The sequence below is a fragment of the Peromyscus eremicus genome, chromosome 10, assembly GCF_949786415.1.
Source record: "Peromyscus eremicus chromosome 10, PerEre_H2_v1, whole genome shotgun sequence".
Taxonomy (NCBI): domain Eukaryota; kingdom Metazoa; phylum Chordata; class Mammalia; order Rodentia; family Cricetidae; genus Peromyscus; species Peromyscus eremicus.
In genome coordinates, this window is record NC_081426.1 from 48,891,447 (window position 1) to 48,918,732 (window position 27,286).

General features: G+C 36.5%; 1 protein-coding gene across 1 annotated transcript; it reads right to left on the bottom strand.

Moving 5' to 3' along the window:
• Window positions 1-9,685: 9,685 nt before the first annotated feature.
• On the bottom strand, window positions 9,686-10,487 carry LOC131920644 (peptidyl-prolyl cis-trans isomerase-like 3). Its single transcript, XM_059275058.1, has one exon. It carries the CDS (start codon window positions 10,374-10,376, stop codon window positions 9,891-9,893), a length of 486 nt encoding a protein of 161 aa, XP_059131041.1. The 5' UTR covers window positions 10,377-10,487; the 3' UTR covers window positions 9,686-9,890.
• Window positions 10,488-27,286: the final 16,799 nt, after the last annotated feature.

The following is a 27,286-nucleotide window of genomic DNA, read 5'->3' on the forward strand; positions in this document are numbered from 1 at the left end:
TAGGGAAGTTCCCAGAAATCCATAAGGATGACCCCAAATTGGTATAATTATTATTTAATTAGTTATAATTATGGGCGCAGATAAAAGTGACATTGGAATTAATCTGGTTTAGAAGGATCAGAACAAATAGTGTATGCTGATACATGATATGTGAACAAATATATACATGTACATATGTATATATGTATTACAATTGTTTTCAGTTTTTAAGCTCCATTAAGAATAAAATGTGCCAAAGTGACTTAGAGTAGGTATACTACCCTTGCTTACATCCCAATAGGAACACATTTTTTTCAAAAATCTATGCATTTAAATTTGATAATCTTAAAAATAACTGATATCAATTCTGTGGCAGCAAGACATTCTTTTCATAATATCTCATACTTTAAAATAGATTTTCCTTTTTAAAGTAAACTTAATTTTTATTAAGAAAATACTTTAGCGTACAGCGATGTATTGGTATTTAGTCAAGGGTAATGGGGGGCATAGAGGAAGGCAGTAGTTTGCACCTGGAATGGGTGAAGCCTTAAGTGACAGAATCATACTTGCATTTTCATCCATTAGGGTAACATGTTGCTTTTTGTAGCATTATTTTAAATATTATGAGCAAATCAAAATAGAGTGTCTCTTTAGAATTAGTATTTAGAGTTCAATTTCTGTTTTCATCACATCTGGATTCTGTTGTTTGTTCCACTCTTGTTTCTCAAACTTGCTTCTCTACTTTGCTTAAATGTAGCCATGTGCACAACAACCTTGATATTCTTCCTTTATTACATCATTCGTATCCTTCTTTCCTTCTGTCATGAAGATTGCATTTTGACATTTACATTATGTTTTACTATCTTCACTAAATGGGAAAATCGTTCTCTCAATCAAATGTTCTTCTAATGTAAGAGGCCTTTGCTTTATTCCATTTAAGAGACATAGGACAAATGAATCCTCTTTATTAAGTATATACTAGGGAAAATGGGTGTATAAAAGTTTCTGCTGGCAATGGTCGAGAGACAGTCCGAACTGACCTACTCTGGTGATGGGATGGCCAAACACCCTAATTGTCATGCTAGAAACCTCATCCAACTACTGAGGGATCTAGATGCAGAGATCCATGACTAGGCCCCAGGTGGATCTCTGGGAGTCCAATTATCGAGAATGAGGAGGGTTTATATGAGCGAGAATTGTTGAGACCAAGGTTGGATAAAGCACAGGGACAAATAGCCAAACGAATGGAAACACATGAACTATGAACCAATGGCTGAGGGGTCACCAACTGGATCAGGCCCTCTGAGTGGGTGAGACAGTTGATTGGCCTGATCTGTTTGGGAGGCATCCAGGCAGTGGCACTGGGTCCTGTGCTCATTGCATGAGTCGGCTGTTTGAAACCTGGGGCCTATGCAGGGTCGCTTGGCTCGGCCTGGGAGGAGGGGACTGGACCTACCTGGACTGAGTCCACCAGGTTGATCTCAGTCTGTGGGGAAGGCTTTGCCCTGGAGGAGATTGGAATGGGGGGCGGGCTGGGGGGAAGGTGAGAGGGGCGGGAGGGGGGAGAACAAGGGAATCTGTGCCTGTATGTAGAACTGAATTGTATTGCAAAATAAAAAAAAAAAAAAAAAAAAAAAAAAGTTTCTGGACCATGGTGAGTTGGGTTTTTAATTTTGCTGTGTGGCCCAGTCAATTTCTAAAATGATAAGGAAGAGATGATTAAAGCAGGAAGCACTGGCAAAATGATGCAGAAATTATTCTCAGTCACTTTTCACTGCATTGTTCTCTCAGCTCTTTCCAGACCTCATTCCACCAGTTGGTGTGCAAGGTCATAGGCACACAATGACAGTTGCTTGCAATTTTTGAGTCATTCCTCTCTTCCTGTTGTTTTAACATATTGCATATGTCCCTGTACTTTTAATTTTAGAATTATCAAAACACAAGAGCCATCTGAATAATAATTGGTATAAACCCCTACATGCAGAGGCACATATGTGCACATACTCACCACAGTTCTGTGTTAATCTCTTCTGTTTTAAAACATAAAACATCTACAGGATATATAACTCTTCATTTAACAATTTACTATGCTTCTACTTTATAATTTACAGTTTATGGTTTTGTTCAATAATCTATAAAAACAAGGCATACTACTATTTGAGTTCACATGGAGTGAAGATGTGAAAGCAAACAAGCATTATCCCTTTCAAGTCTTCTGCATTTGAGGGGGTTACATGAGCACATTCAGGTCATTGAATTACTCTTCGTGTTGTTCTGAATATACTATGTACATGTCCAAAAGATGGAACATTCATATTTTCTCCCAGTATTTTCAAAGAAAAAGGCTGAGTCTTAATTTCGTTCTAAGAAGTTCCCAGAAACTCATTATCTTGGAAGTCTAGCTCACTGAATACTTTGCGCAGTGAAATACATTTCCACAGCTTTTCCCATATGTTTCAGATAAAAGTTTCTTAAATACACAATTGTCCATATATGAACAATATTGAACATGAATGACAAGGTATATCCTCATTTATTTAAAAAAACATTATAAAGAACTATGGTCTATATTATTTTCAAGAATTGTTTTCTTTGCCACATATGGATAAGCATTGAAAAACAATGTGGGTAATATACTTCCCCCTGGATTCTTTATTCTGACACAGTGGACAATAATGTTGCTGCTATTTCCAACAGCATAACAGCCCAAAGTGGGAAAAACATTTTCTAGTGTCCTAGTGTTTAATTGCTTTCTTAAATGGAGTCTTTCCATTAACTTTAATTAGACATTTAATATAGATTGTAAGCAGAAAATGTATCTTCCCTTATAAACCAAATTCTTTTCCCTGTAGATTGTATGTCGATATATAACACAGAAGCCTGAGTTCTCCATAGAATTCTATCTGTCCCTTTTCTTTTCTGAATGATTACTGACCTGTTATTAACACTCTGGGAAAAAGCCCTTTCAGTCATTTACATCTCTGGATCACTGTCCCTTTTGTCTGACACTGCACTAAACACAGGAATTATTCATTGTTCGGCATGTTCAGGGACAGATGCTTCAGGGGTTAATTCAGTCTCTCATTTGGAGCATGGAAAATGAGCAGGGAGTCCCTATGCAGATCGAGGCTCTTTCCCCAACCACAAGCTCTTTGCAAACCCTGAAGTTACTAAAGTTGGGAGAATCTCTGCACCACCAAATGCAGGTGGTGCTGGTATTTACAGACTGAGCTGGCTAATTTTCATTTTACATTTTGCATTTCTAGGCATTGCCTCATATTCTTCATCTACTATCATTTCAGAAACTGCTGATGCAGAATATTATAGCAACATTTCTTCTTAGATAAGAGTTACAGTGAACCTCACCCTTAAACCTCATAATTTTTAGTGAAATTCTTAATTTATGATATAAATATAAAACCAAATCCACCATAATATATTTTCTTCAGACTCCAAACATATATCATGCAGTTACCTTTATTCTTATAGAGTCATTTAAAAAGAAATAATAGAAATTTATTCCTGGTGTATGTATTACATTTAGAGCACAATGAGATGATGAATTTCTCATAAATTATTATTTTACAATATTATATTTGAAGAATAGTTACAGATATATACAAGCACATGTATGTATAATATTATATATAGAATATTATAATGACTCACAATGGCCTCATGATATTTTGGAAAAAAATTTAAATGAAGAATTCAATTTTTTTCTGTTTAATTTGAATTGGATCAGTGATAGCTATTTGGGTGGGCTTTATATTCAGGGTTTAATTTACTATTTTGGTATATGTAGAAATCTGAAATAAAGACTTCTTTTGTACATTCAAACTTTGCTAAATGATTCATCTGCTGCACTACTGTATTTTTTGCATGGTTATTCATGGATCTTCCATTTTCATTTTAGTTTCAAATGCCTCTTTTGTAGCATTGTAAGATGAAAATTCATTTATGAATGTCCAATTGTCACAGTATTCTAGGATTTTTCTACTGCTTAAAGAATTGTCTTCAATAACATAAACAAGATAAATAAGATCCTTCTTAGTCAGTATCGTTTTCACTTAAACCAAATATCACCAGGTTGTAGACAATACTTATTATCCTGATGGTAAAGTTTCTGTCTTGTCTCATTAATTAATTGTTGAAACTTTTGTGCTTTTGTTGGGTGAGCAAATTGGGATCCTGTTGATACTTTAAAACTAGGGTGGAATTCAATATTCGTCATATCACCAAGTCTGCCTGCAAGCTGCCATGCTCCCCTTTCATGATCATAATGGACTGAACCTCTGAAACTGTAAGCAAGCCATCTCAATTAAATGTTTCCTTTATAAGAGTTGCCATGGTCATGGTGTTTCTTACATAAATAAATGCAATGTATAAATTGTGACAGAAGACACAAAAGAGGAGAATATAATGACCTTTATACCTGTTACCTAAGAATTTGACCAACTAGTAAATAGCAAGAAAAACTTCTTATTGGGTGAATTTCATATAAAAGATCTGCAGGAAAAAAAAACACATTCTTTCTTTGGGAAGCAAAAAGAGAAGTACATTATGAACAGAAAAAATATTACTTATTTTGGGGGTTTTTACATACTAATGTTTATCTGTTCTTCTATCTGGAGTTAATTTTCAGTCTTCTTTCAGTGTATTGTCATATACCAATTTCTATTTCACTCTTTTCTCATCACAGTACTAACATTTATTTATTTATTTGTTTGTTCATTTATTTATTTGTGAATTTTGCTGTAGCGAGTCTTTCTCTGTCCCACAGGCAACTCCCAAATAATGACAAAGATTATTATAAATTATGAAAACTCTGCCAATAGCTTAGGTTTGTTCCTAACTCGTCCTTACAATTTAAATTAACCCATATCTTTTAATTTACATTCTTTTCTGTGGCTCAGTTACTTTTTTAAAAAAAATTTTTATTTTTATTTTGCAATACAATTCGGTTTTACATATCAGCCACGGATTCCCTTGTTCTCCCCCCTCCCACCTCCCTCACCTTCCCCCCAGCCCACCCCCCATTCCCACCTCCTCCAGGGCAAAGCCTCTCCAGAGGACTGAGATCAACCTGGTAGACTCAGTCCAGGTAGGTCCAGTCCCCTCCTCCCAGGCCGAGCCAAGCGACCCTGCATAGGCCCCAGGTTTCAAACAGCCAGCTCATGCAATGAGCACAGGACCTGGTCCCACTGCCTGGATGCCTCCCAAACAGATCAAGCCAATCAACTGTCTCACCCACTCAGAGGGCCTGATCCAGTTGGTGACCCCTCAGCCATTGGTTCATAGTTCATGTGTTTCCATTCGTTTGGCTATTTGTCCCTGTGCTTTATCTAACCTTGGTCTCAACAATTCTTGCTCATATAAACCCTCCTCATTCTCGATAATTGGACTCCCAGAGATCCACCTGGGGCCTAGTCATGGATCTCTGCATCCAGATCCCTCAGTAGTTGGATGAGGTTTCTAGCACTACAATTAAGGTGTTTGGCTATCCCATCACCAGAGTAGGTCAGTTCAGGCTGTCTCTCAACCATTGCCAGCAGTCTGTTGTGGGGGTATCTTTGTGGATTTCTGTGGGCCTCTCTAGCAATTTGCTTCTTCCTATTCTCATGTGGTCTTCATTTACCATGGTCTCCTATTCCTTGTTCTCCCTCTCTGTTGTTGATCCAGCTGGGATCTCCCACTCCCCCAAGCTCTTTTTCCCTCGACCCTCGCCCTTCACTACCCCCACTCATGTCCAGGCTGTTCATGTAGATCTCATTCCATTTCTCTGTCATTGGGAGATCCCCGTGTCTTTCTTGGGATCCTGTTTTCCAGGTAGCCTCCCTGGTGATGTGAGTAGCAGTCCAGTCATCCTTGTTCCACATCTAGTATCCTCCTATGAGTGAGTACATACCATGTTTGTCTTTCTGAGTCTGGGTTACCTCACTCAGGATGATTTTTTCTAGATCCATCCATTTGTCTGCAAACCTCATGATGTCATTGTTTATCTCTGCTGAGTAGTATTCCATTGTGTATATGTACCACATTTTGTTTATCCATTCTTCAGTTGAAGGGCATCTAGGTTGTTTCCATGTTCTGGCTATTACAAACAATGCTAATATGAACATAGCTGAACAAGTGCTCTTGTGGTGTAGTTGAGCATTCCTTGGGTATATGCCCAAGAGTGGTCTAGTTGGATCTTGGGGGAAATGGATTCCCAATTTTCTAAGAAAGTGCCATATTGATTTCCAAAGTGGTTGTACAAGCTTGCATTCCCACCAGCAGTGGAGGAGAGTTCCCCTAGCTCCACATCCTCTCCAGCATAAGGTGTCTTCAGTGTTTTTGATCTTAGCCATTCTGACAGGCATAAGGTGGTATCTCAGAGTTGTTTTGATTTGCATTTCCTTGATGATTAGGAATGTTGAGCAATTCCTTAAATGTCTTTCAGTCATTTGAGTTTCCTCTGTTGAGAATTCTCTGTTTAGTTCTATAGTTCAGTAACTTCTTAACATGATAAAGTCTGAATTATATTCATACCTAACTATGCAAAAAGGTAAAATAATACCAACACTGGTGATTTTAACTGTACATTCAGGGTATTGTTTCTAGTGAATGCATTTCTGTTTAGCAGATAGATATTTCATTGGTGAACATAATCATTTTATGCTGGCTACAACATTTCTTTTTCTAGATTTACTTTCTTTTTAAATACATATGTGTTTATGTTTCTATATGTTGTATGTTCACATGAGTGTAGGTGTCAGTGGAGGCAAGAGGCATTGGATCATCTGGAACTTGAATTATAGATGGTTGTCAACTGCTTAACATAGGTGCAGGGAAGCAAATATGGGTCCTCTACAAGGGCAGTATGAGCTCTTAAAAACTGAACCATTTCTCCAGCCCCTTGGATGTAGCTCTCCTAGCCTAGATTGAAGTTGAGAATGAAAAAAACTCAAGAAGCCAGTGTGGAGAGAGGAAGTACACACAAAGACCCTGTTGTATGGAGAAACTATTGCTAATTGGTTGCTGCTGTGGGAGAGGGAGAGTCAATTTGTTTAGGTTGTTTCCCTTGACTTGTACACCATTCTCCACAGCGGGCCACAAAGAGGGGGACGTGGACAAGGAGGAGGAGAAGAAAGAAGAAGAAAAAGAAGAGGAGGAAGGGGCAGGAAGAGGAGGACAAGAGAGGAGAAGGAAGAGGAAGAAGAAAAAGGAAGAAGGAAGAAAGAAGAAGAAGAAGAAGAAGAAGAAGAAGAAGAAGAAGAAGAAGAAGAAGAGGAGGAGGAAAAAAGAGGAGGAGGAGAAGGAGAAAATTGAAGTTGGGTAGTTAGAAAAAGGGATATTGGATCTTGGGGAGAAGGGATGAATATGTTAAAACTATAAAGTAAGGAATTCTCAAAGAACTACTAATAGAACAAATAAAATCTGTATCTCAGAATATTTTATGAACTAAAAGCTAACAGTCATACCCTTCTAAAATGCATGTAAAAATATTAACTCTATCCAAAAACTGCCTGTCAATTTCTTTGCTAATTTGTTTTTTTTTCTTCATCCATAACAATTTTTCAGGTATTTATTTTTATTCTTACTTGATTTCTGTGGTAGTTTGAATTTAATTGCCCCTTTATGTTCACAGGGAGTGCCACTATTAGGAGGTCTGCCCTAAGTATGTGTGGTCTGGTTAGAGGAAGTGTGCCACTGTGGTAGTGGGGGAGGTGGTGGCTTTGAGGTCTCCTATACTCAAGCTATGCCTAGTTCAGTTCACTTACTGTTGCCTGCAGGATCATGATGTAGCTTCTTCCCTACTCTCAGCTCCTTTTCCAACACCATGTCTTCCAGGACACTGCCATGTCCCACTGTGATGATAACGGACTAAAACTCTGAAAGTGTAAGCCAGTCCCTATTAAATGATATCCTATATAAGAATTGCTGTGATCATAGTGTATCTTCACAGCAGTAGAAATCTTAACTATAACAATTTCATACTGATTATTAGAACAGAATATTAATTTAGATTGCAGAAAATACTAGCAGTGATTCTTTTTTAATTAATGTTTTTTTTTTTAAAGATTTATTTGTTTATTATGTTTACAGTGTTCTGATTGCATGTATTCCAGCAAGCCAGAAGAGGGCACCAGATCTCATTACAGATGGTTGAGAGCCACCATGTGGTTGCTGGGAATTGAGCTCAGGGACCTCTGGAAGAACAGTCAGTGCTCTTAACCTCTGAGCCATCTCCCTAGCCCGAATCATGGAATTCTTAAGTCAGAAAAAATCCATCAATTCATATGTATCTTATTTATGTGTCAGCAAATGAAAGTATAGAAGATGGTTGTCAAAAAGTTTATTGCTTTGAAATCATTAAAATTTGCAAACTATTTTTCTCTTGAGTTATATTTCATTAATGTTTGCAGCCCATTGTTGGCTTTGAGATCACTGTAGAACCTATAGACTGTTGAAGTTCTTTAATTAACCTTGTGTTTCACCTTTGAATGACCTTATGATGATTTTTGTATTAAAAGTTGTTTAATATGTATCTTTAACTGTTCACCATATTTGGACACATTTCCAATGGCTTTGTAATTTCTATAAATACTGAAAACAATTATCAGAAAATGTGTCCTTCCATCAATTGATTGAATATCATTTTAATAATTCAGCATCATATAGAGAAATATCCTTATTTGTTATCATCTTCACATTCTTCAAAGATCTGTACAGGGACTGCAAGTAAATGATTAAACATTGGAGACATGGCTGACCTTGTTTTGAAAACTGTAATTGTATTTATGAAGTCAGCCTGGGGTTTTATTAACTTCAAGGAAATTCAATTTAGTTAATTCAATAATATTAATAGACTTTCTACTTTGTACCAACTACAATACTAGGTGTGAAAATTAAAAGGTAAATACAGCATGGATCCCACTCTCAGATGTAAACAGTAGACCTCATAAATCAATACAGATAAAAACTAATAAAGAGGAGAAGAACTCTTACCGGAAATTGAAATAAAAATTTTGACTCTAATTATGCACTTTGGATGACAAGGATGGTTTGCCAAGGAAGAGAATAAGGAAAATCTATTACGCTATGGAACGAACACACAGGAAGCAAGTGGACCAGGAATGATTTATATTTGCTGAAGTATAAACAAGGATCTATTTCAGGTTATGGTTCATAAGATCAGCATGATAAAAGTGAAATTTGGAGAGCATTTATGAATAGCTTTATGTACAGTTTGGAACACTTCTGTATAGTGTTTCTGAAAATGCAATCAGGACTGTTGTAATGAGGAGAAGAAAAGCAAAGTTGACGACCTCTGACTTCACTGAGGTGGAGACATTTTAACAAGGTCTTCATGTTATAGGATTTAGTGGGCTACAATCTGGATACTAATAATGCAGCACCTCATTTTGCTTAAAGCCATCTCTAAACTTGCCCGCCTTAAGGAAGTTGTTTAAATTCCTAGGGCAGACTCTTACTTGAGGCACTGAGTTACATGCCTCTCCATATATCAATCACAGTGTGGAATGGGATGCCTCATTTGCATGTATCTGATCCCTCATTTTCATGGAGAGTAAAGAGATGTGATAACACTCCTTTCCAAATGGGCAAAGAGAGCTTTGTGATAAGTTTCTCCTATCTACCACACACACCCCTACCGCAAACCATCACATTTCTGATAGAAAAATATTTTTTTTTTTTTGCTTTGTTGTATTTAAATTAAACATATTGAACAATAGCAGTGGTACAGAATATGCTCACGACTGGGGGTGAATGCTACAGGTCTCTCAGATGGACATCATTGCTGTGAACACTGGAAGGACCAGAGTCTCTGACATAATCAGAACTGGATAAACCACAATGGATGTGTTCCAGTGAAGAGTTTGCCAAGTGTCTGCCCAGGTCTATGATGGCTACAGAGCAAATGGGTTGGCATGAATTGTTATGTCCTTAATGTGAACATCATTCAGAGGTCTGTATGTCTTCTCATTTACTGGTAACTTCTCCAGTTCATCCAAAGTCTCCAGACCATCTATTACCTTTCCAAATACTGTGTATTTCATGTCCAGATGTGGCTGCTTGCCATAGGTGATGAAGAACTGAGATCCATTGGTGTTTGGGCCATTATTAGCCATAGATACAACACCTCTGACGTTGTGCTTCAGATATTCACTGTATTCATCCTCAAATTTCTTGCCCCAGATACTGCTGCCTCCCCTTCCAGTGCCTGTGGGATCTCCCGTTTGAACCATGAAACCCTTGATGTTCCTATGAAATACACAGCCGGTATAGTAATTACTGGCACAGAGAGCCAAGAAATTCTCACATGTTTTGGGTGTCCTCTCACAGAAGACTTCTATTTTGATATCCCCCACATCCGTATGCAGTGTTACAGACATCCTCCCTCTTGATGGTTCCAGAAAGCCTTGCAGAGAAAACACACTTGGCTCAGCACCGCCGCTGCGGAAACCGAAAAGACTTCATCGCAGGCGCCGGCGAGTCTGCGGGTTCCAATGAAAAATATTTTTTATTCTGGGAGTTGAGGAGATGGATCACAACATAAAAACACTTGCCGCTCTTCTAGGGGAACCAAATTGTGTTCCCAGCACCATGCTCGGTATCACACTATTGCCTTTAACTCCAGCTCTAGTGGATCCAGTGTGTCCTCTGACCTCATAGACATAGCATGCACACAGACACACATGAACATAAATTTAAAAAAAGATTGGACTCTAATTTGTCAAAGTCATTTGACAAGAAATATTTGCATTGTGAGATATAGTTTATAGGAACATACCAACATAATTTATATTGGATTAATAACTATTATTACATAACTATATAAGGCATTATTAATAGTCTTAAGTTCCCTGTAGTTGTGCAACTTTATAAACATTTTGTAGTTGAGGAAGAATATACTATTCAAGGGCATATGAAAATGTTAGAAAAATTTCCAGCACTTAACCTAAAATATTATTTTTTCTACACACTAAAACTTACTCAAAATATAGTTATATTTATTTTAAAAGACCTGTAGCTCCACTTAGTTTCAAAACAATGATCTAGGTTAACTTATATCAATCTAATTTTTGTACTGGAAATCTCTGTGGAGTTATAAAAATAGTTTAGTTCTGGTTTTCACTGGTGTCAATTTAGAAATGTTTATCTAAATTGGTGAAGTGTGAATATAAGGTCTTCAGAAATTTGATAGTAAGATCAAATTTGGAACCACATTTCACAACCAGGTGTATGAAGAAATAGAAGTGGGGTATAGGGATCTCCCCTAAGGTCACACCGAGGGTTTATGGAACAACAGATTAATAAAAATTAAGGAAAGTCATAAAGTTGATCTCGTGTAACTCCAGTACGTTGTCACTATAATGAACATTACCACTCTTCCTTCACATGGTGCTACAATAAAAATATTAGTACTCTCTCAGTTCATATGCTGAAACCCAACCCACATCTATGAATATGACTACTGCTAACAAAAGGAAGAGGAAAGTGAGGCCTTGCTCCTCTATCCTATTAGAGCACATAGAAGGTGCCATTTATGAAGGAGAATCTGCACAGAGTCAAAACTGTGGCTGACTTTATCTGGGATTTCCAAACCTAAAAACTATGAACAATGTGTTCGTGCTGTACACTAATTGCCCAGACTAAGGTGTCTTGATGTAACTGTTGAATAAACTAAGACAAATGGTTATTTTATTAAACAAATTTGAAAAAAACATTAGCTCTACAATTTACAGACTTATAAAAAAATTTTTATCTAAAGAGAAAATTGAAATAAATCTGAAAAGGAAATTAAAAAAATGAAAAAAAATCTGTCAATTTTTGCTCTATACTTTTTTTTTATCATTACCATGATTGCTCAAGCATGGCAAGGAAATTTTGCAAATTTTATTTTTTATTTGTTTATCTATTGACGTTAGTTGTGGCATTAAGGGAACAATTTCTGGGAGTTAGCACTTGCATCCCACAATGTAGGATTTGACTATCAGATATAAATCATCAGGTTTGTTAGTTTTGATGGCAAGCATAATTGCTCTCTGAGCCATCTCTCCTGAGCCAGCTAGGATATTTTAAAGCTAGAAAAGAAGAGCACCCTTTTATGATTTGTGTTATCGGGTCTCGTTTTCCCAATCATGTCCCACAATGGATAGCTGGAACCTGTCATCTATTGTAAATCCTTTGTTGCTATTTAACTGGTCTCTATCATATATTTCTTAGTGCCTTTAAGGAAGTAAGTCATGAAAAAAATGATGAAGTCTGAAAGGCATTTGTAGTTCATTCCCACTGACATTCAAAAGTAGAAGAATATAGACAAATAGAGTAGTGGAAAGTCTATTTGCAAGGAATTTATAAATGAAATAAAGTCAGTCTTGATGATCAGTTCACATTATCAGTCATAGGCAGAATAATGTATGAAACTCCTTGAATGAGTGCCTAAAACCCATTTAAATGGTTACTAAAGAAAAAAGAGTTTAGTTATAGTTAAAAATGAGACAGTTGTATTCCCAGAAGAGTGTCGTACATTGCTAGCATAAAAATTCAGAATATGATCCTTAAATGTATTAAAATGTATGGTGCTATATGGCCTACTCAATGATATTCATAGTCTTATATAAATTCTTATAAAAAGTACAATAAATGCTAAAAGTTAAGTATTTCTTCTTTTATCTGCACACTATTTCCACAAAGAATACGTTTATCCCTTTCTAAGGCATTATAGCATATTTTTTAAATACTTAGTCGAGAGTTTCTCTTTCTGAGTCTGATGAACATTCAAACTTGTTTTTTTTAACCCTCTAAACATGAAAGAAGCAATATCACTGACTTCAATCTCTTCTTCCAAAGAATGCTCAAATTACCAACATGAAAAGCCTATTCTCCTCTAACTGAATTTATTCTGCTGACCCTAAAAGCGTTCATTGTGCAATATTTGAATATCCTAAGATAAATACATGTAGACAGCGATTGTTTCCACCCTCTGATCATGAATTTGTTGTCTCCTTCATTTGCAGCTACTGCCAGCTCTTTACACTTCCCTTTTCTGTTAAGAATCTTGTCAGGGAAAGCAATACAAGCATACACTCTACAATCCAATGCAATGATAAACGAATGCCAAGTCCTTCAGAGATTATAGATTCTTTTCTTATGACTGGCAAATATGGATTAAGAACACTAATATGGAAGAAGATCCAGGTCTTCTCCAAAATAACAGAAAGAACTTCAGATAACATGAAAGCATTTATGATTTCTTGAACAATAGGTGGTTCTGTGGTGTAAAGAAAGGATGGAAATGATGTTAAGTGTCATTAATCTATATCATTCTCTGTCACCATTACCTCTTATTTACTTACATTTATATGCACAAACACACACATTTACAGTTCTGTGAGTATTTGTGCTTTTATATTTAGTCAGTTCATTGATAATTTCATACACATCAACAAATCATTCATAAAACTCACTTTCCCACCTTCTCTTACTCCCTCTCATCCTGAGCAAATCTTCCTAGTCTACCTCTTCCCAAATTAATGACTTTTGCTTCTCATTTATTTTAACCAGGGCCGTGTGTGTCACCACTGGATTAGAACTAATGATGGGGAGCTGGACGGTGGTGGCGCACGCCTTTAATCCCAGCACTCGGGAGGCAGAGCCAGGTGCATCTCTGTGAGTTCGAGGCGAGCCTGGGCTACCAAGTGAGTTCCAGGAAAGGCGCAAAGCTACACAGAGAAACCCTGTCTCGAAAACAAACAAACAAACAAACAAACAAACAAACAAAACTAATGACGGGGATCTGGTGAGATAAGTGCTAGTTAATAACTGAAGTGAGCGGCTTCACTTTCCATGAATTTCTAAGCATAAATCAGAAATGAGAAGGAAGGCCAGCTCGGCATCTTCTCAATTCATGCCTTTCTTTTGATGGACCCATTCTTATACATATTGCGTACTATAGTTGTTAAAAATTCCTGATTACAATGGCTCTTTATCCCCCAGAAAATGTCATTCTCTCTGTTTTCTTTTTCTCTCTATTTTCTCTCTCTTACGTTTATTCTGTCCCCTCTTCAACAGTATGCCCTGAGCCTTGAAAGGGATAATATCTTATTTATTGATGAGCACTGAAACCATCACTTACGTTTTGTACCCTGAAAGTCTCTTCCCCTACCATAGTTCAATGTAAGAAAGGCTTCTCCTGTTAAGGCTGAAAATGATAACTGTCTATGGGTGTGAATGTATATATTTAGCAAGTGATTCTGTCTTTTGAAAATTAAGCTAAACAAGATAATTAAGTTCATCTTTAGTGCTTATGAACTACTCCCAGTGAACATTTTAGTGGGCTTGCAGTACCAGGGATGGATTCCTTCCTGTGGTATGAGGCTTCAATTCAATCACTGGAGTATTTGGCTATCCCCCCAAACAGTCCTGCCAACAGTGAACAAGTCTTGCCTTGGGGGTTGGATCTTTGTTCAAATATGAGTAAGACACGGGCTGTTTTCCATACCCCAGGTAGTTGCTGTAGAAAATGTTTTCTACATAGTTTCATATTTTTTTTTATAATAGGCACCCAAGATGTGTGGTGTCTTTGGCAGCAGGGTTTTATCATTTAGTTCTTATGGACAATAAAGAGAAATGGCAAGAGCTTACGGAACTCATGACAAGAATGGGAACTAACATGTCACTTTCCTAAGGAAGAGCATATAATCAGGTCCAGCAAACATTGTGCCCACAGCTTGTGTGAATATTTTTCCATTTGTTCAGATAGAGATGTGCTATGTTTTTCAAAATTCAATGTATCTGGTAGAGGAAGAGTCTAGGAAAACCTTGTGACTAGACACAAGAATTTTGTCCTTAGTGTCCACATTATATAAAAGATAGGTGATTTCATTAATGACGTGGAACCATAAACACAGAAGCATATTGAGAAGTTTAAAAAGCAGCAACAGTGTAAGACAAGGTACATGCAGATAATTGGCAAGAAAATTTACACTGAGCAGTCATAAATTAAATGAAGAATTCATTCCAGAAGAACACAGTAGGGAAGGGAGATTAGGCTAAAATACATACAAACAAAAGTCTGGGGATGCTTTAAACAGGGAGGTGAGCTAAGGGAGAGATGCTCAAACACATTGCAGAGTAGGCTGGCCAGGGTGATCAGGCCATCTGGTTATTAAATGCTACTTATGAAGGTCAGCTTCACAGAACTGGAGATAAGCACCACATATGGGCTGCACATTCTTCTGCTGTTACATTCAAAGGAACAACTCCTAGGTCCTTGAGAAAAAAATGTTCCTATGCTATAAAACTAACAAGAGGCTAGGTGAAGATTTATATCTCAAAAGAGCTGAGGAGGAATTTAAAACGTCAAGTTTTCTAAAATACAATCTTTAAGAAAAGCAAGCTACAAGCTTTAGATTAAGGAAGAAACTGCAAGTTATTTTGACAGGGAAAAAGAAAAGGCCATTTTGGGGTGTGTGTGTGTGTGTGTGTGTGTGTGTGTGTGTGTGTGTGTGTGTGTGTATTTTTCCCCATTTGATGCCAACATGGAGCAAGAGCAATGAACAAAAGAAATCTTTGTGCCAATTCTGTGAATGAAATTATACACAAAACTCCTAGATAACTAATTGGAAAAACAGAACCTGGAATTATGAACAAAAGGAAGGAAAGGGGTTAAAAGAGTCACTATTTATTGAATTAAAACTATTTCACTAAAGGGCTTTAATATTCTGACTTCACATCTCTAGACCTGTTTGTTATTTTATTTCTCTCTCTCTGTAAAAAGAGCAACAGTTTTTATCCCTTAGCTGGCTGTTGCAAGGATTAGATGATGTGTTTTTTTGTACAGGCTCTAGCACAGTGACCAATCAAAAATATCTTCCTAGAAAATAGCTGGCAATGTTAATTAGGATGTATCTTCTATGGGAAAAGCTGAGGAAAAACATGAAAATTAAAAAGAATATTCAATGTGACTGAATAGAGTGTATATGGGGATCAAAGCATTGTATTCATAGAATAGAATGTTTTCTTCTTTTGTTTTAATTTTTATTTAAAACAGATTCTTTTATCATACAATACACCCAATGAGTTTTCACTCGCTCCACTTCTCCTGGCAACACCCCACTTCTCTGTTCCCCAGATTGACTTCCACTGTTTCCTCTCCAGAAAAGACCAGGCCTCCACAAACCAATATACAAACCCGAAAATACATTAAATAATAGGACAAGGCAAAACTCCTCAAGGCTGGACAAGGCAACCCAATAGAAGGAAAAGGGTCTAGAGAAGAGGCAAAAGAGTCAGAGATACACTAGCTGTCTCTGTTAGGTGTAGTGATATTGTGTCCCCCAATATATTGTGCATCCTAATAAACTTATCTGGGGTCAGAGAACAGAACTGCCACTAGACAGACATAAAGGCCAGAAGATGGTGGCACACACATTTTAATCCTAGGAAGTGATTTCAGGAAGCAGAAAAGTCATATATAAGCCATGAGGACCAGGAACTAGAGGCTTTTTAGGCTTTTTTAAGCTTTTAGCAGCAGTTCAGCTAAGATCCATTAGGATAAGGACTCAGAGGCTTCCAGTTTGAGGAAACAAGATCAGCTGAGGAAGTGGCAAGGTGAGTTTGGATGTGGCTTGCTCTGTTTCTCTGACCTTTCAGATTCACTCCAATATCTGGCTTCTGAGTGTTTTTAATTAATAAGACCTTTTTCAGATTTGTGCTACAGTTAGGAATCATACAATACAACCAAGCTAAGAGTCATAACATGCATGGAGAGGACCTAAGACAGACCCAGGTAGGCCCAATGCTTTCTAGTTCAGTGTCTGAGCCCATGTGATCCCTGCTTAGATTATTCAGTGGGCCATGTTCTCCTGGTGTCCTCCATCCCCTCTGACTCCTATAATCTTTCCAGAATGAGTTTTCACTTGTGTTATTGATCTTAACCATTCTGACAGGTGTAAGATGAAATCTCAAAGAAGTTTTGATTTGCATTTCCCTAATGATAAGGACATTGAACATTTCTTTGTTTCTCAGCCATTTGGGATTTCTCCATTGAGAGTTCTTTGTTTAGTTATGTACCCCATTGTGGTGATATATGGTGTCCCCCAATATATTGTGTACCCTAATAAAACTTATCTAGGGTCAGAGAACAGAACAGCCACTAGATTAGACATAGAGTTTGGACAGTGGTGGCACACATGCCTTTTCTCCTATCACTCAGGAGTTAGAGATCCATGTGGATCTCTGTGAATTCAAGGCCACACTGGGAACAGAGGTGGGCATGGTGGCACATACCTTTAATCCCAGCACTTGAGATCTTGTGTATTTGCTTGGGAAGGACACCTGCTTTTAATCCCAGGAAGTGATGACTGGAAGCAGAAAGGTACATAAGGCATGAGGACCAGGAACTAGAAGCTTTTAAGCAGTTCAGCAGAGAACCCTTCCAGGTGAGGACTCAGAGGCATTCAGTCTGAAGAAACAAGTTTGGCTGAGGAGTTGGCAAGGTGAGGTTAACTGTGGTTGTTCTGCTTCTCTGGTCTTTCAGCGTTCACCCCAATACCTGGTTCCACATTTTGTATTAATAAGACAGTTTAGCAATTTCTGTTATACCCCATTTTAATTGGATTATTTGTTCTTTTAATATCTAGTTTCTTGATTTCTTTATATATTCTGGATATTAGATCTCTATTTGATGCAGAGTTGGCAAAAAATCTTTTTTTTTTCATTTTATAGGCAAATTCTTTGTTCTATTGGTGATGTACTTTGCATTACAGGAACTTTGGTTTCATAGGGTCTCATTTATTAATTGTTAAATTTAGTGCCTGTGCTATCATTGTTCTTTACAGAGAATTGTGTTTCAGGCTATTCCCCACTACCTATTCTATCAGGTTCAGTGTTTGGTTGTATGTTGAAGTGTTTGATCTACTTGGATTGAGATTTCTGTAAGGTGATAAATATGAATCTATTTGCATTCTTCTTTATGTGGACATCAAGTCTGACCAACACCATTTTTTGAAGATGCATTCTTTTTCCAGTGTATATTTCTTCCTTATTTATCAAAAATCAGATGTCCATAGGTGTGTGAATTTATGTCTGGGACTTTGATTCAATTCCATTTATTAACATATCTGTTTTCATGCCAATAGCATGTGTTTCTTATTACTATATCTCTGTTGTACAACCTGAAATCAGGAATAGTGATCCTCTCACAGTTCTCTTATTTTTAGGATTATTTTGGCTGTCTATGTTTTTTTTTCTTCCATATGAAGTTAAGAACTTTCCTTTCAAGGCTTGAAAAGAATTTTGTTAAGATTTTAATGCAGATTGTGTTGAATCTCTATATAACTTTTGGTAGGATGGTCATTTTTATTATGTTAATATATAAGCATGGAGCTTTTTGATTTTTTGATTATTATTCAATTCTGTTGTGGGATAATTATTTTGTACACTGTGAAGATGTGTCTCATATAAATAGTTTCATTTAAGTTTTAAGAGCTACTTGGGAATCAGCCTAACTAATGCCAAGCTTTAATACTTAATAATAAGTCTCCCTGCCATTATTTTGGAGCTGGCATTTCAAATAAAGTCAGATTACAATTGCTGCCCAATGTGCAGCATGTATCCAAACACAGGGCCTTGAGAAACTTCAGAAAAGTTCTGGGCATGGAGATGGACATGGCTTTTTAGTGACTGCCAGGGGCATACAGAGGTGTGGCTCCTTTAAGAGGCTCTGCTTTGTAGCCAAGCACTTGAACAGCAGGTGTGCTATTTGGTGGCAATAGGTCAAAATGTCTGCTGCATTGCATGTCCACCTACTTCTCAGAGCTGGAGAGGGTAGGCACAGATGCTGGACAATGCCTGAAAGTGTGAGGCTAGGCTCTCACAGAAAGGCAAACAGTCCCGAGAGCCCAGAATCAGTGGGGTAGCCTGCTGGACAGACCCAAGGATGGAGGAGCCAGCTGCCAGTGCCATGTAATGAACAGAATTGCAAAAGGAACCTGCAGAGGGGACAGAAGGATTTTGTAATATTTTTGCAACAAATTTCTTTCCTCAAAGACTTGAGTCTTTCACTTGCTTAAGTAGAGTTACCCCAAGATGTTTTACATTGTTTGAGGCTATTGTGAATGGTGTTGTTTCCTTGATTTCTTTTTCAATGCCTTTGTCATTTGTATATAGGAGGGCAACTGATTTTTTTTTTTTAGTTAATCTTGTATCCAGCCACTTTGCTGAAAATGTTTATCATCTGTACCAGTTCCATCTCATCTGTAAATAACAGTAAGTTGACTTCTTTCTTTCCAATTTGATCCACTTGATCTCCTACAGTTGTCTTATTGCTCTAGCTCAATGTTCAAGTACTATATTGACTAGATATGGAGAGTATGAACAACCTTGTGTTGTTCCTGATTTTAGTGCAATTGCTTAAAGTTTCTCTCCATTTAATTTGATGTTGGTTATAGGCTTGCTGTAAAATGTCTTTATTGTGTTTAGGTATGTCTCCTGTGTTCCTAATCTCTCAAAGATTTTTATCACAAAAGGGTGTTGGGCTATTATCCAAGACTTTTTCAGTATTTAATGAGATGATCACTTGTTTTTCCTTCAGTTTATTTATGTGGTGGACTACATTTACTGATTTTTGTATGTTGACTCATCCCTGAATCTCTGGAATGAAGGCTACTTGATCATGGTGGACATCATTTTGATGTTTTCTTGGATTCAGTTTGCAAGTATTTTTGCATCCTTGCTCATAAAGTAAATTGTTCTGTGATTCTTTTTCTTTATTGAGTCTTTATGTGGGTTGACTATCAGGATAACTCTGGCCTCATAAAATGAATTGGACTGTGCAAGAGACAAGAAATTGAGCTGAGTATAAGCAAGCAAAGAAGAGAGTATGTATGCTTTCCTGTCCTTGTACTCTTGTCTGGGGATGTGATGTTACCAGTTGATTTAAGCTTCTGATGCCTCAACTTTCCTCAAAATAATTTATTGTGATCTGGAATTGTGAGGTAAAATAAACTCTACCTGCCCTGAGTTGTTTATTGTCAGGATATTTCCTGGCAGCAACAGAAGTGAAACTTAATATTCACTTAGAGACTATTTCAGGGGATTTTTTTAATGTGGTGCTAGTGTTATGAGATGGTGCTAAGATTTATGTAGAAATCATTTTATCCTGAGGAATGCTAGTATGGGTTTCATAACACATGAGCCATATATATATATATACATACATATATATGTATATATGTGTGTGTGTGTGTGTGTATTTGTGTGTGTGTTTGTGTGTGTGCTATGTATATGTAAACCTGTCCATCTTATGAAAGATGTTGAACTGCAGTTTATTAATATGAAATCTAATTAAATGAATTTTATTAGCTATATATTATATATTGGTAGATAACTGTTAGAAACAAGAACACACACACAAGTCTTAGTACCATAAAGGGCAAAAGTAGAATTTATAGTTGTAAGTCACGAGGAAGAAAACAGGTTGAAGCTTAAGCAGAGGAACCGAGTATTGTACTGTAAATAAAGTCGTTGTGCAATAAATATATCAGTAAAGATTTTTTCACACTGATTTTCTTAAGGCCAGGAAAACCATTGCTGTCTGGGGATATTTCAAATCTGATCTCATAGAGGGCATGGTGTTGAACCTGGGAAGCTGGGTATTTACTGTCAGGCTCTGTAGGTGTTTGTTCTCTGCAAGTCTATTCATTGAATCAACTGCATAATTGCAGGGTGTGAATTATGGCAATTAAAGAGAGGTTCTGACAGAAGTCAGAGAGTAAGTAAACCATACATTGAAAGAAATCAGCCAGAGGTAAATTGAAAAAAGTTGAAGAATGAGGTTACCAGATGTAGACATCTGGATAATATTGATTGGCAGCATAATGGAGTCTGCTGTCACCAAGTGAGGCATTCATACATGTTTCTATTACTTTTTAAAATGTATTGACCCTCACACCCTAATAGTTTGAGACCTCAATACCCATCTATCAATGGAGAAGTCATCCAGAAAAAAATAAACAGTGAAATGGTGTAGCTAACTAACTGAAATTATAAACCAAGTAGACCTAATAGATATTTACAGAATATTTCATCCAAACACAAAATAATATTACTTTTCTTAGCACCTCATGAAACTTTAAATAAAATTAGCCACATACTTGGATACAAACAAGTCTCAACAGATATAAGAAAGTTGAAACAACACCCCATGTCCTATCTGACCACCATGATAAGGCTGGATGTTAACAACAGAAACAATAGAAAACTTACAAACTCATGGAATTTGAACAACTCACTACTGAATGAAAAATGTGTCAAGACAGTAATTAAAGACTTTCTAGAAATGAATGAAAATGAATACACAACATACCCAAATAGGACACAATGAAGGTGGTTTTGAGAAGTAAGTTCATAGAACTAAGTGTTTACATAAAAAAAATTAAAAAAATAAAAGAAAGACCTCATAATAGTAACTACACAGTATACCTGAAATCTCTAAACAAAAAGAAAAAACCACTCCTAAAAGGACTAGATGGCAGAAAATAATCAAACTCAAGGTCTAAGTCAATAAAATAGAAACAAACAAAGAGAAAACAATACAATGGCTTCTAATGACATTTTGACAGATTCATAGATCAGTGCCTTGCTCAGTCTATCCCACAAGCTATTTCCAATTGATAATTACTTGCAAATGAAAATATACTTTTCTATTAGGTGTCTCATTGAGAAAACAAATTACATTCATGTAGGCTTCATATCTAGCACTAAATGGCCAACACAAAGCAACTCAATGGCATCGTTGATTGGAAGTTCCTTGTCTCATAATGTTATATCAGGGATTTAAAAAACATCAAATTTACATATACATATATCTCTCTTTTTACCCTACGGATCTTTTGTGTCTATAGTATGGCTTTCAGGTTAGTGTTTTTATGGAATTCCTAATTAAGTGAACTATTGGATCTCTGCATCTACATCTGCTTCTTCTATTATTTCTTGGGCTCTTTTCCTACTGTATTAGTTTTTGTATTAATGTATTTCTTTTTTTCTTTTTTTATTTTATATAAGAGATTTTCTAGTCATGTTACATATCAGCCATGGATTGCCCTGTCCTCCCTCCTCCCACCCCCAGCTTTTCCCCCAATCCACCCCCATTCCCACTTGTATTGAATGTATTTATTTTTATTCATTTTTATACCTTAGAAATCTGTTCATTTTTTTCCCAATGAGAGAGAGAAAGAGGGATGGTCTGGATGTGAGGTGAGATGGGATGGGAACTGGGAAGAGTAGAATAAGGGGAAACCATAATCAGGATACATATTACATGAGAAGAAAAATGTTGGTGTATACCATGTGGCATTTCTAAGTAGTGTCAATGTAGGAAGAAAACTGGAAGGACACTTAATATTAGAGTTTATAAGAACTAGAAATTTTAGCATTAAATCTGTATCAGTCTGCATTCTGGTGAGGAGCAGGTGACATAGACAATTTAGCATAGTCAAAGGAAAATTATAAGAAGGGGATTTTGGAAACATGTATGAACACAATTTGGGGAAATCAGAGAAATTCCTCAGGCTGTTACTCTTAATTAATATGACTGCTTGTACCAAGCCACTTTCTGTAGGATAAAACTCTTAACTACAAGGAACACTCTTCTTGGAAAGGAAGAGTGTGTACAACCACATTTATCAGGCCGTCTGTAGAAGGATTGTCAAACAAAACATGCATAGTTCTCAGGAAAATCAATGCTAGTCAAGCTCATAGTTATTTTGAGGAATTCAAAATTCACTACCCTTCTCCAGTTTTACTTTCTAAGTCTGGAAAATATCAGTGGAGAAAATATGCCTCTTTTGTGTTGGGGGGTAGTAATTTATTTTGATTTGTTTGTATTATAATTCTTTGAAAACAAACATTTTAAAATAAATTGTATATAAATTTCTATAAATGCAAAATGTTTAAAAAATGCAGTCTTTCCCTGGAAAACTGAAACATAGCTGTTAGAACACTTCAGCTATTTCTTGTCACGAGCATCATTTCACTGCCAACTTTCCGTGGCAGGAAGGATCAAGCAAGCACTTCAGGAGGGATTGTTCTCCAGGGAGTAATAGGGAACTCTCAAGGGCATAGGACAAAAAGGCAGCACCTCACTCCCACAGTCTCTTCTTCATTTCCTGCAGGTCTCCGCTGGCCAGATGGCAACAAAACTATATTGTGTAACATTGCAGATCAACTTCTGCAAAATGAGAGTGAAATGTAGGATGGAGAATGTGCTTTGAAAATACAAGCTGAAGATGCTCGCACAGAAACTGAAAGCTACTTTCTCAAACTACAGGTCAGCCATATACAACACATCCTTTTGGCAGGTACTTTTATGATGAATAGCTCAGAGTCGTTATTTGAAGGAACTACCTCTTGGAATATTTCTGGTCACAATAAAAAGTTAAAAAGAAATCAGCTGTCATTGTTCTTAATATCTGAAAGAGCTAGGTGTTTACTGAAGGTGTTTTACCAGTTGGAAATATGATTATTTCAAGATACCCAAAATTGTAATCAGCACCATATATAAAACAGAGCTCCTCTGCTCTTTAGATTCCTGGACAGGATGACATTCACACAAAAAGCAATAATACATACTATTCATCACAATCAACTGAGTAATAGATGACGCATTGCACACCGACTGTTACAAGTTCAATTGTGAAATTTGTATATTTGTTTCCTTACACAGTGAATTATAATTGTGCTAATATTAGGTCTGAAAATAAGAAAAGAGACTACCATTTTTCCATGTTTGGCGACAAATAATGGGTGAGAATTTCAAAAAGAAATATTAAGACCAAGAACTAATCCATAGTTTCAAGGTATGTATTTTAATTCAAATTGGTACATCATTAATCAATTAACATATACAAATATATAGGATTGAACCCACTCTTGTAGAAAAAGCGTCATCTGTAGCAGAGCAACAACTGTTGTTTCAGTTTTAGAGTGATGTGGATCCAAACCTCCTTGGCCTGACTAGCTTCACACATTATTACTATCATCCCTCTCTGGAGATGAACATGCATTATTCTCAAAACTAAGCAGAAAAAGGACTCCCTCTATATGTCTAGGCTTTTCTTTCCCTGTATTTTTATAGCTGAAAATAGTAGGACACTGAGTGGAATGTGGGGCCTTATGATAGAGTAAAGTTCATTTAAACGTGATCATTCCCAAATTAGGCCACACTGACAATTCACTTAAGAAAATTGTTTTAAATATAGTCCCCATCTCTACCACCTGCAAGTTCTGATCAAATAGGTCCCATATAGGAAGCTGGAGTCTATATTTAGTGTGTCCTAGTTATTTCCATCCCAGAATCTTGAACCTTTGTCTGCTCATTTGATGCTTCCACTCTCATAGTGTATAATGCGTTTATTTGTGCTACTTTGGAAGTGTTAAGATTCTGAGGACATGTCCCAGTGGTGAAGTCTATTTTTTCTTTTCAAGTGCTAAGTATCTGCATCTACCTCAATGACATTCAGATTTCAATAGTCAATCTAAATATGTCAAATTGTTAACCTATCCTTTTCCAAATACGAAACATATATCACAAAATAAAACAATTATTGCTATCCCATAATCTGTATTTCACTGACTGGAACTTATTGACCCCTTTCAGTGACAAAGATGATCTCAAAGATGATATAAGGGACCCTTATATTCTTTTAATTCTATTTTCATCATTTTTAAGATTAAAATATGATTACATCATTTCCCACATTCCGCCTTCAATCATTCCCAAGACACCCCTATATAGACTTTGATCCCCCTCCAGATCATCATGGCCTCCTATTCTTCATACTTGTTGTTACAAACACACACACACACACACACACACACACACACACACACACACACACACACCTGTGCCTAAGTAGGCAAATACAAAATGCTCAGTTCATTCAGTGTGGGTGTAATTTCAGGGCTGCTTATTTGGTTTTGGATAACTAGTTAGGGGGCTCATCCTTGGGAAAGACAATTTCTCCAGATCTTGCTATTCCTTGTTAACCTCTAGTTCTTTGTCCAGGGTTAGGGATATTAGACCTCCCTCCCCTTCCATGTTAGCATGCCAATTGATGTTGTCATTGTTCAGATCTTGTTTTGGCAGCTGTATTGTTGAGGTATCATAGGGGAAGCTTCTCTGTCATTTTTGGAGACAGAACCTCACGTCTGATTTCCTGGTTTTCTGGAATACACTGTCTTTTTGTACTCTTTTCTGCAATGACTTCTAATGATATTCAGCTATATTTGTAGATCAGTGCCATGCTCATCCATCATCAGAAAGCTCCCTCTTGCAGTAGATGGGAACAAATACAATGATCCACATCTGGACAATATGTTCAGTCCTAAATGGAATATCTCCATCAAATCTCTCCACTCTCCGTTAAAGAGAAGGAAGAAAGTATAAGTGCCAGAGGGGATGAAGGACATCAGGAGAACAAGGCCTTCTAAGCATAGTATGACTGATATGTGTATTAATGCACAGACACTGTAGAAGCATACACAGGATCTGAATTGGTCTGCAGCAGATAAAGTCCTAGAGCAGAAAGAAGTAGACAAAGGCCTCCATCCCTAGCCCTGAAGCTATCTACAATTGATAGTCCCTTGCAAATGAGAAGTTAGTTTTCCCCAATGGTGTCTTACTGGAGAAACAAACCACTCTTAAATGTAGGCTGCATGCCCAGCATTAGATGGCCAACACAAAAAAGACTCAATGGTCTCTTTGGATGTTCTTTGCCTCATCATGTTGTGTCAGTGCATCTATATTTATTTTATTTATTCCTTTGTTTAATTTTTATTTTTAATCTTATAGGTCCTTATATTATAGCTTGCAGTTTTGTTTTTATGTAATTCCTATGTGTGCAAAATTTGTGTCATTGTATCTTTGTGTTTCCCTTATTTTACTCTGATTCTTTTTCTTCTGTTTGTTTTATCTTAGTTTGCTTTATTTTATTATATTCTTTAGGTATCTGTTTGGTTTTTAAGGAGAGACAGAAAGGGTGTTGATCTAAATGGAAGGTGTTGGGGGGCTGGGAGAAGTTGGGAGAGGAGAATCCTAAATAGACTATAATGTGTTAAAAATCTATTTTTCATAAAAGAAAAAAAATAAAGGAAAAGTTTATTATGTAAACAGAAATAAATGTGTACATATTTGAAAAATACTACCTTCAACAGCAATAAAATGTCCATTCAAATGTAACTCTATGTTCCTAAATGTCATTGAGGAAACTGAATTAACTAAAGAGCATCAAGGATCTACACTTGTAATTTGAAAACTTAAATCTGAGATCAAAATATGAATGATTTGCCATCAACTAATTCAGAAATACTGATGTGGCCACACACATACACACACACACACACACACACACACACACACACACACACTCACACACACTCTTTATTTAGTTATATTTAACAGGCATTGATGTTACATAACTCTAAGTAAAAGGTTGAGCTATATGACCAATTATTCTTTTCTGTCTCAGTAATTCTCAATGGTTATAGAAACATGGCTCTTACCTGTGCTTGTTTACGATTTTTCACCTGTGTGCTTGCTGTCTGGTTCTTCAGTGAATAAACATGAGAATAGAATTAGAAAAAAAAAAGTCTGTTTTATCTTTTTTCCTCTTGTTTGAGTCTACAATACTTTCCTATTAATATTCAAAAGATCAAAATTCAAGTGTTGTATTTGTCCCTCATTGAATATCTGAGCTCATTTGGTCAATGTGTATAATACCCCAATAATCTGATGCATTTTCCATTGTTGGCCTCATAATTCCTATCTGAAAAAAGATAAATTATAAAGTCATAAATAAATAAGTAGTAGCTGTCTCTGAATGTCATACTTACTGCTTTTAATTTATTCAAAGCAAGATATTAGAGCTAATAATATGAATTCATTTTTTGATTAACACTTTGGAAAAGAAGAGTTTTCATTTTTATTTTAATTAATTCATGAGTTTACACCAATGGAAAGCCCTAATTACATATTCTGTGCTATAATGTGGCAATGTCATCCTGGGGAAAACTATATAATGATAGCAATAACTCAGTGGAAAGAAACATAGTTCTTCATCTTGCTTGTTCTACTCTGAGGAAACATTAAAAATATACTGTATCCTATACACTTTGATCTTAAATTCCATAGTTCATTCTGAAAAGTAAAATTGCAAGTAAAACACTAATAGATGGGCAAATATATGCTTCCATGAAAGTAGAAGAGCTATCACTCTGACTACGTATAAGTGATACCTAC

Bases quoted from the DNA above. Each gene is read 5' to 3' on its own strand.
- LOC131920644 (XM_059275058.1), bottom strand. From the start codon at position 10,376: ATGTCTGTAACACTGCATACGGATGTGGGGGATATCAAAATAGAAGTC.